General features: G+C 42.5%; 1 protein-coding gene across 1 annotated transcript; it reads left to right on the top strand.

Annotated features, from left to right (window-relative positions):
- The first annotated feature begins 10,157 nt into the window (after window positions 1–10,157).
- On the top strand, window positions 10,158–13,445 carry LOC129379005 (SLIT and NTRK-like protein 1). The gene has a single exon (XM_055059525.1). It carries the CDS (start codon window positions 10,527–10,529, stop codon window positions 12,636–12,638), a length of 2,112 nt encoding a protein of 703 aa, XP_054915500.1. The 5' UTR covers window positions 10,158–10,526; the 3' UTR covers window positions 12,639–13,445.
- The last annotated feature ends 1,786 nt before the right edge of the window (window positions 13,446–15,231 follow it).

Here is a 15,231-nt window from a genome sequence, read left to right as displayed (position 1 = left end):
AACTATGCTGAAATATGGAGCCGTTTAAGGACAAAGTAACTGTCTGTGGTGCTGAATAAGTGTTCCCATGTTACATTCCGGTGTGATAAACGTCTCCGTTTACTGTGGTTGCAGTTGAATACCGTCTCTGTCATTCGTTGTCCTTTACATCTTTTTTTTTTCTGCCCACGAAGTTTACAACCGCAACACTTTTACGTCTTGGTGCTTGTCAATGGGCATCAAAACGTTCATATGCCTCTGTAACGTGTGCTGAGCTGTGTGTTCATCTGTGGCCAGGGATCATAAGTCACCCGTAGAGGCCTTTTCACGGCGCTGAAACGCCAAAAGCTTTTATCACGTGCCGTAATTCTAAAGCAGAGTCGAGCCGCTGAAAGAGGCATAGCATCTCTGTCCAAGGTCCTGAAGTGCTAGTGGCCTCTGTCGCTGTCCAAAGTGCTGAATATGCATTCACTGTTGCTGTCCATGGTGCTGGAAAAAGCCAAGAGAGGGATTTCTCAAGCTTAGAAAAAAAAGGCATTAATTGTGGTGCAAAAATAACTTTGATATCAAAGCCCAAAGTGCTAAAACGCCGCTCTCAAGACTTAAGTTTTACATCACAGTGATTACAGCTTATGCTGTGGTCCATACTGGTAACATGTTGATATTTTCTATATGCCAAGCATCTTAAAGCGTGTATGATGCTGATGAAACGTCTACTGTACAAACGTCGACTGCTCTAAAGTACTGGGTTACGCTCCCGGCTTGTTCATGTAGCGTAGCAGGTTGCCAGTCATTGCATCAGTCTGATTCATGTTTGGGTTTTACAGCCATGGCTTCCAGTAAATATTTGATGATTCCTCTGTTGCATTTTGACTATCTTCACATAATCTAAGTGCAGGGACGCAGTAAATATAAAGTACGTTTAGGGCATTTAAATTGGAAATTTTCCACCATTTTAACTTGGTTGTTGATCTCCATTAACCTTCATCAAATAAAGATTTAAATTGCAAAGTGAGTAGTTATATTTTTATTTACTCATTCAAACGCTCATTTGTTACAACACTCTTGAAAAAGAAAAGAAAAATACTTTGTACAGTAATCTAAAACTCCATATTTGCATCTAATTGTGTATTTCTTTCCACATATTTTTTCCTCTATGAAACAAGCTGTTGCTGAGACAAACCAAAGCCGCTTCTTGGGAATGCAAACCCCCCAGCCCCCATCGAACTACACACTTGTGACATAACATTCACCCCAACTCCCCCGCGTGTCACTGTGGCCGGTTCTGCATCGATGACCGTCAGTCGCATTCTGTGTTTTTGCGTGTAGAGGAGCTGTCTCACGGCCCGGTTCTGCTTCAGATAGTTTGTGTCGTCAGGCTCCTGTGTGTCTGGACCCGTTGTTCTGCACGTGTTGAAACCTCAACTTGTTTTTTCTCTTTTCTGCCTCTTTTTCTTTTTGGTGAGAACCAGTACAAAACATTTTCTTGTCTAATTTTCTCAGTTAGTGTGCAATTCTCACAAATTCTATGTGCTGGTTGTAGAGTCTAACCACCGACTGGCTACAAAATGAACTTGCTGCTTAGCATACTATAGTGGGAGTCTTATGGTGTCTAGAATAACTCCTCAGCTGCCTAACTAGCTATACCAAGGAGTTCATATGAAAAGTGAAAGAGCTGCCATGGAACAGCAAGCCTGCATTAGTTGTGGTACACTGAGTGCACAATGAAATGAGAATTTAAAACCTTGGAAACAAGCCCAGAAACCATTCACACAGAGGGCAACATGCATCTCCACTATCATGCTCATAATGACCGAAAGCAAAAGACCGAATAGCCTTGGCGTAAGAGCGGCTAATTCTACAAGATTGCTGAAAACCTGGGGGAAAAAAGCTGTAGCTTTTGTTCCTTTACAAACCTGGAGGCTTGAGTAACAATTAGGATTGATTCAGATGTTCCACTTTACTGATGCTGTATTTAACGTGGAGTTTTGAGAAATAAAATGGGGGCTGATGGCAGACTGAACTCATTGTACCTACAATAAGTACAAATGAAAACGATATCAGTTGTTTTTGTCCTCATGTTTTACAATTCTTAAATTTTCTAGACGTACTGTAACCTCATAGTGTCATATTTCTCAGTCTGATGACCGTAAGTCATGAATTTGTTGCAATGAAGTAAAAAATTTAAAACATACGTCAAAATAAACATTGTTTAAAAATCTGGTAAATTCTGAAACCACCAAAATGCTCAAATCTCAAACAAGCTGCACCATTATGCAAAAGACTCGTTACCATAATTTCATCAAAGGCATAAACAGCAGAGTCCACAGGTCACTTCCACCAAAACTGTTTAAAGTTATTCAAGTTAGTCTCAGTTCTTAAGTAAAGGTGCATCTTGATCAGAATGTCATGATTTTATGCTGTTCTCTTTTAAAAAAGAAAGAAAAAAAAACGAACAAAAATTAAACTGAAGAGGCTAATAAACTCTCTCTACTGTTTATGGATATGCTAACTTTTGTAGCTTGTTCTTTGTTTCATGTCAGTTCAGCATGAAGCTACTTTAAAACTATGACAGGTGACTCTTTTCTTTTTTATATATATATATATAAATATAAGTTGAACTGTAAAGTTGTTGCTTGGAGAAAAGCAGTCATAATGCCTGGTTCTATTCTTTGTAATTCTTTGTAAACTAGTGATCTCATCTAGCTAGAAAGTTTTTATTTGCTGGTAGGTAGCCTGCTGTTGGAGTGATGTTAGGATTACCCCAAAGTTGTGCTGTTATTTTCACAACATAATGCTTGATAAAACTCAAGCTTCTCTGGCATGCAGCACCAGAAAACAGCCCATGAATAATAGACGGTAAAAAGAGGGATGTTTTTAGGCTGCTCCCTTACAGCTTCCCTTTATGGAAAAGCAGCAGCCAAGGAACTTACTCATGCATGAGCTTGCAAACAAGAGAAGCTGGCACTGCTAATGATGGATAATGTAGCTACCTTTCCTCAACAGTTCATTACACAGGTTTCCTCTCTGATCACTTAAACATCGCGGTACATGTGAGTGACTTAAATATCCATTTACATTTGACTTTTTGTTCACATTTTTCTCTTGATTTCTCAAAATTTATTTTCATTCAATCTGACTTGCAAAGCTCTTAATTTGGCACCGAAGTAAGACTGTCTGACAAAACAAAGGAATAACTGAAAGCTCATGCTGTGATGATGCACTTAGGCCTCCTGCACTAATTGCTTAAGCTTAGCAGAGCAGATTAAAAATTTAATTGCTGATCATTAAGAAAAACTTCAATCTGAATAAGAAAGTTAAATTGAGGTGCAGTTTCGGTAAAGTTTTTTTTCACCTAACATAAAACCTGAACATGAACCCAAACCTGCACATTTTTTTAAGCGTGAGCCATTCTTTCACATGTGCCAAAAAGAACGAAAGCTTCTGCTCTTCATCAAAATTATCACCAAAATACAGGAGTTGCTAAGCTACATAAATGTTGCTCAGAGAGAGAAAAACAAACCCCGAAGATATTCTTAAATTTGGCACTCAAAGCCTGATTGAAGAGCCTCAAACGGTAACCGAGAGCCCTCGGATCTGTCAAGGCTCTCAAAAGCAGGGCTCTGATCTCAGGGGGAAGAAGGAAGATGGGAGGACAGGGTTGTCGCAAAATGACACCGGACTCCTAAAACGGGAAGCGAAGTCGCGCTGACAACGCCGTAACCCCCGCAGAGAAGTCTGGTGTAAATGTCAGCTGTGATTTTACCAGTAAGTTTCAGGTTCATGAACTGTAAAGCAGCTGAAGGAACGTTTTATTAAAAATGCAATGTTGACGTGGACCATGAAAATAAGCACATTCCTATAGTAATAGGAAGTATTACTTTCTAGAAGTATCACTTTGTTATATATTCACCTGCTTCATCTTACTTTTTTGTGATATAAACTTTTGCTTTTTCTTGCCATTATATCTGATATTTGATAGTTAATTAACTGCCTTGGTAGCAATTCTTCAGTAGGATGTAAAAAAGATGTACTAGTTTTTTTGTTTTTTAACATTTGCTTTAAAACATTATTACCGTAAAAATGATTACCATTATCTGTCTGGTAGCCAAACTAGGAATTTTACAGCGGTTCATAAAATCCCGAGCTAGCAGCTTTCCAGAATCACTTATTTTTTGGCAATTATACACAGCTGTGTATAGAGGCGACTATAGCCTCGTCTCTATGTGAAAAGAAAAATCCCTGTGCTTTTGAATTCTCCAAGGGGCAGAGTTGAACGCCTTCTCCAAGTCCGCTGGACATTTTTCACTTTCTGCTTATTTTTCCTCTACATTCTGTTTCTTTCTCTTCTATTTATCTTTTTTATTTTGGTGACACCAAGTCGTATCGTCACTGTTGGTGCGCAACGGCCAGCAGGTCAGAAGAATCTGGACATCTGCTGAGTGATAGCGGATCCTTGTGGGCGGGTAGCTTGGACAAAATTTACATCACACAGCCTTTCTGGACAGTGGAGCAAGCAGACTTTAAAAAAATGGAAATTATCCTCTGGCAAGACCAAATCAGAATTATTACTAGTCAGATTCTTTGTTAAATTGCACCATTCTTTTGTTTCTTTTTATTGATCCTGCTCGAAGTGATTGCACAGACTTTATTTCCGGCCACTTCCTATGAAATTTATTACCTGCCTGTGTGTTTGTTTCAAATATAATTACCCGTAGTTATCTGCAAGCGACAGACGTTTTACTCTTCCACATTTTAATTTTTATTGATAAGAATAAAAAATTACAACTAATGGGATAATTTGCAAATCGTTTATTGTTGCTGCTGTTATTCAACCTGTTGTTAATCACCTCAGAGTTTGCTCCTGCACTTGTTTTCCGTAAGGATAAATGAAGATGTAAACTTCGCTTGTGGAATGTCTTTCCTAATGCCGCTGTGGCCCCCCTTCCACGCTGGAGACACAAGACTGCTCCAGCCCCTCTGGTCAGCCATTCATAATTCATGCATCGACGTCGGAGATGTAATCACATTTGTACTTTTCCTCGGAGAACATCCGACCCCGGCACGCACACTGTCAGGATCATCAAATCCTCGGATGGAAAACAAATATCACATCAGATAGGAACTTGACAGCGATCACAGCTCATCTTCCCGAAGTTGTGAGCTTTGTGATTGTTCACATTCGGGGCTCGGGTTTCACCGGGAGCACAGACGGAGGGAGAGGATCTAATTGCTGACATGATACATGGTTTGAGCTTCGGCAAAGATGGAATATATACGTATATATCCTCACAATTTCTACCAACAAAAACCTACCCAGAAAAAAAAAATAAATAAATAAAATAACTCCGAAAACCTGAACTGATTCTACATACTGATTTCTCAAGAGCTTCTGAAACTTAGGAGCATCTCTTTTCATATGATTTCCTGTCAATTACCGAAAAAAAAAAAACAAACTTCCAAGTTGAGATGTAGAAAGAAAGTGAGAGAGCAGAAGAAAAAAAATGAAAAGACACTGATTCAGCAGAGATGAACCGGCTGCTATGGTAACAAGCCACGGCAGCATTAATTGTGGCATCTCAAGACAGAACTAAGACTCTGTCACTGAACAGAATGGTTGTTTTACCCTAAATTAGAATGTGTTAAATATATGTTTGGATAAAGGGTGGAAAAGACACAATGGGGAAAAGAACCAGGTTAAGATTCAACAGACAGGCTGTGAGCATCGTGATATATTTAGATGATAACAGCATTCAACAGAAACTTTATGTTGCTTCTTCTTTGCAATACTTTTTACTTTAAAGCAGGTTAACACTTTAATACCATTCGAGACTCGCGTGTTCTCATGGGTTCTATGAAAACTCAACATTCAGACGCCGCAGGTCTTCAAGTTCTGCTTGATCTGGTCTGTTTAGCGTCCCAGATGTCTTTTCTTGAAAGTTACTTGGATGTTTTGTTCGATCGCGCAACGGGTCAGAGGTTCTGGATTGATACATATGGACATTATGCTGATTGCCCATACAGCCAGACCAATCAATGAGCTTCTGATGCTCCTGCTATTTCTGCCTCTGTCAATAGCTGGATTGACTTTGACTCGGCACTTAAACAGCCAGAAATTGCAAAACCATATAAATCTCTATGGATTTTTATTCATGGAGGTTATTAAAGCATTTTCTGGGATTTTCTACCTGAGTCATGATTAAATTTCATCCAGTTATATTTTAGTCATCAGTAGGCTTCTTAGGTTTTTGACTAGAAAAGAAACTTATTTTGGTCAGGGTTTTACTGCTTCCTGTTTTCCTTGTTGGCTGACGAATCCACATGATTCTTCTTCATAAACCCCTTGCATTTATGCATGTGTTCGCAGCAAACATGTAAAGATTATTTAATCAGATGAAAAGAAATAACATTTGGTAAATGCTTCCTATTCTAGATTTTAAACTGCGCTTTCTGATAGAACCTGAACATGTTGCATGATTGCTACCGTGCGAAGTACAAATCCCATTGTTCAGGTTTAAAATTATTGCAGTTCTACCCAATTCTACTTGCATTGTTACCCTCTGGTCTGAATAAGCTAACTGTAACATTGTTATCGACATGCAGGGAGTCTCTGTTGTGACTCGTGTGTGAGATGATTACAGAGCTCTGTGGAATCTCACATTTCATAAAGTCCCAAGGGGCAGGGCAAATAAAACCCAACACTAAAAACCAATCAATAGCATTCAATCAGGCAGTACCCAAGATCGCTTGCAATTTCCCGCTCTCATTCTGCCGCTCGCATCAGGTGGACATATCTAAGCGGCCATTATTGCAATCACCTGTGATGCTCCTGTGATATTTAGATGGCTGAAATCAGTCCATGAGCCAAATGCCGGCTCATTCGCAGTCATTTCTGCTTTTGTGATCAATCAGCCAGGTCCCAGTCGAGTGAAGAAAAATGAAAATGTGATGCCTATGTGTCATGCCTGTTGTGGTTTGAGCATTTGGTGAAAATGTCGCTGTCAACAAGATGTCAGATTCATGAAATTTTGTATGAGAGATAAAGGCAGATTTCTTTTGATTGCCTGTTCAAACCTTCCCTGAGTGAGACATCTCCAAAGACAGAGGGGATTTGATTTTACCGAGATGGAAAAGTTTTCTTTAACCTTTCCTCAGATTTGAATAGAAAGGGGGATTCTTTTGACTCTTTTGAGTCATTTGACTCCAGACTTTGACTGATATCCTCTGAAACTTTCATTTTGTCGCTTTAGAACCCCTCAAGGTGGACTTGCCAGCGTGATCGATTATTGTCCTGCACATAATCGAAGTGCGTTTGAGCTCGAGGTCACAAACTGATGGCCAGACATTCTCCTTCAGGGTTTTCTGTGAGGGAGCAGAATTCATGGCTCCATCAAGTACTATTAGTTGGAACAACTAAAAGCAATATTATGATTTTTCCCCTGGATTTTTTTGTGAGGTACTCTCTTTGCCAACCAAGCTAACTTGAATGCTATCTATCCATTCCAGAATGTGTTATTTTCTTCATCTGCTGTCTAGATTTTAAACTGCGCTTTCTGATGGAATCTGAACATGTGTTAACATGTGTCTAACCGTTAACCCTTGCGAGAGTGAAAGTTGCACCATGAACCTTTCCGGTCGCACATCACGCTAATTCAATTCGACAGTATCTGCATCCCATCACCCTGCTGAGCTCCATGCAGTTATTCCTTTGGATACATTCAGATACATAATCCAATTAGCTTTGACTCCAAGATAAGTACCCTCTCCTCCTCTTCTCCCTCTCTTCATCTCCCCCCCACCTCCTCTTCTTCATAGAAATGTGATTTATCCTGTTTGGAGGATTATCTCGGAGTCTAAATGCTCGGCCTACAAGGACTGAGCTAAGCTTATGTGGAGTCAGAATTGTTTTTGTTAATTTTCTTTGGTGGGAACAAGATGCTCAAGCGTGACTAAGTGGCGTGTGTACTAGTGCGCCCCCCCACCTGCTGCATTGGAAAGCACGGACGCTGCAGCCGCAACGCAAAGCTAGCTTGAAGTGATCCCTTGAAGCAAATCTGCATAAATGTTGTCCAACCCCTCCCACTATTGTCCACTCGCTTACCCATAATTCAACTGTTTGGAGAAGACATCACATGTCAAAATGCAGACCAAAGTGAGAATGGGCTAAAATATTTATAAATGTGTATATTATTATGTTTAGTTTATAGAATTATGATTTATCAACTTTAATTAATTTATTTGTGTACAAATTCTAGGTAGTCTTTAATTATGTTATGGTTAAGATCAGCAATATTGAATTGGCAATAAATTCTGTGGGAACACGTTGGTTTTATTTGCCATGGCATGCACATAAATTCAAAGAATTTATGTGGCAAGTACTCATTTAATAAAATTAAATTAGTACTTTTTACTTAAAGTTGAAGTTCATAAAATCTACTCATGTTAATAGTCATTTTGTTGCCAGATGAGTTTTTTTTAGGCAACTGTCACTTTTCCCATCCATCCATCCATCCATCCATCCATCCATCCATCCATCCATCCATCCATCCATCCATCCATCCATCCATCCATCCATCCATCCATCCATCCATCCATCCATCCATCCATCCATCCATCCATCCATCCATCCATCCATCCATCCATCCATCCATCCATCCATCCATCCATCCATCCATCCATCCATCCATCCATCACAGACCATCCTTACACCAAGTGTGACTCAGATATGACTGGAAAAAGTGTCCCATGCACTGATTGATAAAGGGGAGGTGACTAAACGCACACCACGCTTTGTAACACAAACTGGAAATCCCACTGAAACACACAGAAGTTTGTGGCTGTGACGCAAAGAGACGTGAGAAGAGTTCAGCGGGTGTAGTGAGCGCTTGTGATAAGCAGCGTGGGTGGGCTTCGTGTTTCTGCTTACAGGATCCCACCAACACGTCTGGATCTTATTTCAACCCAGTTACTATTATTGGGGGCTTTATGGGTGTTTACTATGTGTAGTTCAGAGTATTGGTAAAGGATGTGGGAGCAGGGAATCGTTTAGGTTTTACTTGATTATTAAAACCTAAACGATTTTAGGTTCTAAAATCTGACTGAGCACTGCAGATGGATCTGACTGAGCACTGCAGATGGATTGAGGGGGAAGGAGGATGGGGTAACTATTCTCCCCAGCTCTGACCCCAAACCCTTCTTCCCCTTTTCACCAGCTGATGTAATAATCTCAAACAGTGGAGTATAATGCGGATCCATAGGAGACGGGAACGTGTTCTCTCTCCCCTTCCGCGCCGCTCCTCCATCCCATTTTCTGTGCATGTCTGCAAAAAAATAAAAAACAAAGACAAATATAAAAACATTTTTTTTTCTTATCTGGGAAAGAGTAAAAAGTAAAAAAAAAGGAGAAACGTCACGCACACATGCGCATACAGGGAGCCACACTGACGCATCTTTTGTTTTCTTTCTCTCTCATTTTCTCTCTCTCTCTCAGCTGGTCTGAGGCATGCCTATAGCGGACGGTTTGCTTTACCGCATTCAACAGTGTTTTCCCAATCGGAGTGGAGTTAGAGCCGTGGAAGTAAATAAAAAATTGCGACGAGGAGGTGAAGAGGGAGACTGGAAACAGTTTGGAACGTTTATTTACATTTTTGGGGGGGTTTCTAAAACGGAAAACTCTGCAGCGCTTTGGACGATGCGGACTAAGACAGTTCTGGAGCTTCAGAAGAGAAGATTTAAACATCAGAAGCTGTAAAAGACTTTTCCCCACCCCCGCACCCCTCTTTTTTTTCTCTTCCAGTGGATTGCTTCCCCCCTTTCCTTCCCTCCGTCAGGATTTTTGCCACCACAGATCAGTAGAGGGTGTCAGATCTTTCTCGGAGCGGCGCGCTGTGGGGATGAGCGCAGCCTTCGCGCTCGCCTTATTGTGACAAAAAAAGGGGGGGGGTGGGAAGGGAAAAACAAAACCATAAGACATAGGGGGGGCAAAAAGCGGTTGACGAAGTGTAAGGCATGTGAAAGAGGGGGATGCGGGTGTTTCGGATCAGCTGCGCAGGCTGTAAATTCAGCACCAGAGGGGGGGAGGAGAGAGAGAAGAGTGGAAAAAGGGGGGGGAAAGGACAGATCCCGACGCCGCAGCGCGCCACACGACTCCGGGAGATTTCTTCAGCTTTCCATCAGCGCGCCAAGGTCAGTGTGAAAGGAGGCAAGATAAATAAATAAATAGATTACGTGTATGATGTGCTGGAGATTGCTGCTTTTGCCTGCTGCTTGTTTCGATCGGAGGATTCACTCGACGTGAAGGGAGACGATTTTTTTATTTATTTCTTTATTTTTTGAATGATCATTATTCCAGAGTCAAACTGGACGTCTGGACGCAGCCTGGATGTGCTCCTCATCTCCTTCCTAAATGTCTCCGTCTCCATACCCCCCCTCCTCCTCCCTCACCGCCACCTCTCGCTGATGCAGACTAGACTCACAGCTCCTACATGTCTTGAAAGGCGGGAATGAATCGTTCGCGCTGAGAGAAAAAAAAAACGGAGGGGGAAAAAATGCTGCTCTGGATCATCCTGCTGAATGCGGGTCTCTGCGTTGCCAGCGGAAATGTCACCAGGGAGGTTTGCAAGGAGAAGATCTGCTCCTGCAGCGAGGTGGAGGGCGACCTGCACGTCGACTGCGAGAAACGGCACTTCAACACGCTGCGGCACCTGACCGGCCCCAGCTCTCACTTCTACCACCTGCTGCTGCACGGCAACTCTCTGTCCAGGCTCTTCCCCAATGAGTTTGCCAACTTCTACAATGCCGTGAGCCTTCACCTGGAGAACAACGGACTGCACGACATCGTGCCCGGCGCCTTCTTGGGGCTGCAGTTGGTCAAGAGGCTCCACATCAGCAACAACAAGATGCGGTCGTTCAAGAAAAGCACCTTCCTGGGCTTGGATGACTTGGAATACCTCCAGGCGGACTTTAATTTGCTGAGGGACATTGACCCAGCTGTTTTCAGGGACCTAAACAAACTGGAGGTGTTGATACTGAATGACAACCTCATCAGTGCTCTACCTATAAACGTGTTCCAGCACGTGCCCATCACGCATCTTGATCTGAGGGGGAATCGGATCAAGACGTTGCCTTATGAGGGGATTCTCGAGCAAATACCCGGTATTGCAGAAGTGCTGCTAGAGGACAATCCGTGGGACTGTAACTGTGAGCTACTGTCCCTGAAGGAGTGGCTGGAGAACATACCACGCAACGCCCTCATTGGGAGGGTGGTCTGTGAAGCCCCCACCAGGCTGCAGGGGAATGACCTGAATGAGACCTCGGAGGCAGAGCTGTGTCCATCACAGAGTGGGGGTGGAGATAGCAGCCTGGCAGCCCCTCCCACTCAGGAGGAAACCTCTCGCCCCACGCCTTACAAGCCCAGCAGGAATGGTGGTGGAGGGCCCCCAACGCCTGGAGCAAATGGCTCCAAGAGCCACTCCAAGTCCCGTGAGAACTGGCAGCTAAAAACAAAGCCCACTCCAGTGATGGCTGGGGCAGATGTGTATGGGGACGGCGGCGGAGAGCAGCTGCACAACGTGACGTGCCCACAGCCATGCAGCTGCAAGCGGGTGGGCACCAGGCAGGGGTTGGCAGTCAACTGCGAGGGCAAAAAGATCGAGAGCCTGGCCGGCCTCAAGCCGAAACCTCTGGCCGCCCTCGAGCTGAACATGAGAGACAACAACATCCACGCTGTGAAGAGGAACCAGCTGCTCGGCTATTCCAGCCTCAACCTGCTGGATCTTGGTGGGAACAACATCAAGGTTATTGACAATGGCACGTTCCAGAACCAGAGCGAGCTCCGGTGGCTGTACATGGATAAGAACTATCTGGATACACTGATGGCAGAGATGTTTGTGGGCCTCGTGAATCTGGAATATCTCAGTTTGGAATACAACGACATCCAGCTGATAGTGGCGGGCGCGTTCAGTCCCATGCCAAACCTGAGGGTTCTGTTTCTCAACAACAACCTGCTGAAGGCTCTCCCTGTGGATGCTTTCCTTGGGATTTCTTTGTCCAAAATCAGCCTCCATAATAATTATTTCCCCTATCTCCCTGTGACTGGCGTGTTGGACCAGCTCAACTCCATCATCCAGATCGACCTGCATGGGAACCCGTGGGATTGCTCGTGCAACATTGTGCCCTTCAAGCAGTGGACCGAGAAGCTTGGGGCCGACGTGATTGTGAGCGATCTCAAGTGCGAGTCGCCAGAGGAGTTCTGGAAACACGACTTCCGCTATGTGCGAAATGACCTCATGTGCCCCAAGGTGGGTGACGGAGATGCACCTGCTCCAGTGTCCAAGAATGGAAGCTACGCCCAGGACTCTGGTGGCACGCGCTCAAACTCATACTTGGAGCCCAACCGGGTGTCCATTTCGGTGCTTGTGCCCGGGCTGCTGCTGGTGTTCGTCACATCCGCCTTCACAGTGGTGGGGATGCTCGTGTTCATCCTACGGAACCGGAAGCGGTCAAAGCGGCGGGACGGCAACTCATCCGCGTCGGAGATCAACTCCTTACAGACGGTGTGCGACTCGTCCTACTGGCACAGTGGGCCGTATCACGCGGATGGAGGCGCCCACCGGGGTTTCGACTGCAGCACGCACCTCTCAGCTGTGGACGATGCATAAAAAACAGAGTCTGGATTACAAACAGTAGACAAAAACTACAAAAAAATGTTTAGGATTGGGGACAGACACTTGTTTATGAACATATAAGTCAGCCTGAAAGCTGCACAAGCCCCCACTCTGTAATATATGTATATGCCAAGCCCCTCTGGCGTACACCCTCCAGTCCTTCCTCCCTCCTCCTCTCTGCCGCAATCGGACTACGGATCTGGAGACAGGAGAAAAAAAGAGAGGGAGAGAGGGGGGAAAGGGAGCCAGGGAGAGGGTGTGTGTATGTATGCGAAAAGAGAAAGGAACGACCTGGGGAATGGTGCACGAACGCATGAATGTACATGTAAATACCCAGACTGATGTATCATAAAATGCATGATGATATTTCCGCATGGTTTCAACAAGACACACGGCAGGCGAGGAACCATAACCACCAACCAGGAGGCAAACTCGACCCCCCCTCTCTCATGTTATATACCAACACAATGGCTATATATATAGATATTAAGAATTATATATGACTATTACAAAGTGCCATTTCTCTATTTTTTGTGAACCTGCAGTTAGGATTTGTATTTGTTGTTTTAAAACTTGTTCTGAGCTGAAAGGGACGAAAAGAACAACACCTGGGGGAAGGATTGATCAAAGTGAAGCTGTCGGTGCATGTTGAGTTTTATTACTGCCATTTCTGTTATCAGTTGATCATCAGTTAATATGTGAGATTATTCACACTGTATGCCAAGTGGCAAAGCCAGTCCTAAGCATAAGCAATCTGAGCAGCTGCTAAGGGCCTCCGGACCAGCAGGGGGAACCAAAGACTGCTTGATTCATATATATATATATATATATATATATATATATATATATATATATATATATATATATATATATATATATAAAAGAGTAATTTAAAATGTATACTAAATACAGTTCCTGAAGTTAAACTGATTTAAAATTCTTTCAAATTGTAATTTATGAAAAAATCATCTTAAATCATTGAAAAATGTGACAGTCATGTGACCTTGGACCGGCTCTGCTAGGTGGGTTCTGATTAAAATCCCCCATAAGTTTGCAGTATGGAGGTCCAAAAGTGCCAGGATTCCCTAAATAAATAGTTCATTAAATTCCTATACAATTATTTTATAGTACACAACACTGCATAAATATTAATATAAATCAAAAATATGTACATTTTAACATTTAATAATGTTACATTTTAAATGTTACATTTTTTTTAGTACATTTATTTAGATTGTTTTTTTATGTCATATAAAAATACTTAATTTATATATTTAACAAATTATGGCACTTTTGGCTCTCCATTAAGGTGATCATCTCCTTTTATGAATGTACAAAACATGAAGAAGACTTAGAAAAAAAATACTGTTCTTTTTTAAAAATGGTGTGCCAATTGTTGAAGACATTCAGACATGCAGATGAGCATGACCAATTAACGTCACTCAGAAGCTTATGCTGCAAAAGTTCATGTAGCTCCAATAACAGTTATGTGGTTCCTTTTTTTGTGTGTGTGTGTGTCAATGAACATAGCCTGCTTTTGGGTGAGAGGAAGTAGACAAAAAAAGAGTTAAATTTGGGGAGGGGAGGGTTTGTACCATCATATTTTTTCAACAACTGCGCAAAGAAGTATTTCTGATTACTCATTGGATCTGTGTAAAGAGGTAGACGAACATGCAGTAGGATAGGGTGCTTGTTTTCTTTTTAATGTGATGATAAAAAATGAGTATTCCTCCACACAAAATAGCTTCTGGCTGTGATTCACTCTCATCATATTGTGAGCTTTTGTAAAGCCATCTTAATCCCGTCCGAATACGAGAACTGTAATGGGCTGTATTTACTGCAAAACAGGCCGTAGTTGGGGGGAGGGGGTGGACACGTACACTTACATGTAGGTGATTAGTTAATGCAAGATGCCTTCTTTAAAGTCAGCATTTTTGAAAACGTGAGATACTCCTCCTTTGTGCTGCATGGATTTCTTTCCCTTCCCCCCACCCCTTTTTTTTTTTTTTTGTGCAGGCTGGTTTGCTCAGCTCAGCTGCCCTGGTTGGAGTCCGGGGTCCTCTGTGGGGGGTATCGACAGCTTGACCCGAAATACTTTAGATGAGACTGAAAGTTCAAATGTTCTCAGCATATTTTGCTTCAAAATTTCATTAGGCAGACAATTTCAATTATTAAAAGATGTAATTAGATGTATTTTGGCTTTTTTCTATTGCGTTTATGTGCAAAGATCTACCAAACTGAAGTAAACTTTCCACCCAATTTGGTTATCATCCTCCTGTTGTGCCACAGCCTTGGTGTAGATTTGCAGACTTGATGAAAAATGGATCTACTTCCCTAAATTTTACTCCATTTTCTTCCTTATACAAAATACACAACTGCCCAGCATCTTGATTTCAACATCTCCCATTTACTAGCGTCTTTTAGTCCAGCCACCTGATTTTTCCCTTTCTTTCAAGATTTCTCTGTGCAGCCACATTGGGATTGGAGGGTTTGGGGTCGTTGCATTGTGGGGAAACCATGACTCTATACTGTGGGGTATTAACTGTGCCACAGAACCACTGATGATGATGATTTGTCATGATTTTCA

This window comes from Poeciliopsis prolifica, unplaced genomic scaffold (assembly GCF_027474105.1).
Source record: "Poeciliopsis prolifica strain line A6 unplaced genomic scaffold, Auburn_PproV2 SCAFFOLD055, whole genome shotgun sequence".
In the NCBI taxonomy this organism is placed as follows: domain Eukaryota; kingdom Metazoa; phylum Chordata; class Actinopteri; order Cyprinodontiformes; family Poeciliidae; genus Poeciliopsis; species Poeciliopsis prolifica.
This window is presented reverse-complemented; position numbering and strand designations above follow the sequence as displayed.

Excerpts from the sequence above, each read along its gene's own strand:
- LOC129379005 (XM_055059525.1), top strand. The coding sequence starts at position 10,527 with ATGCTGCTCTGGATCATCCTGCTGAATGCGGGTCTCTGCGTTGCCAGC.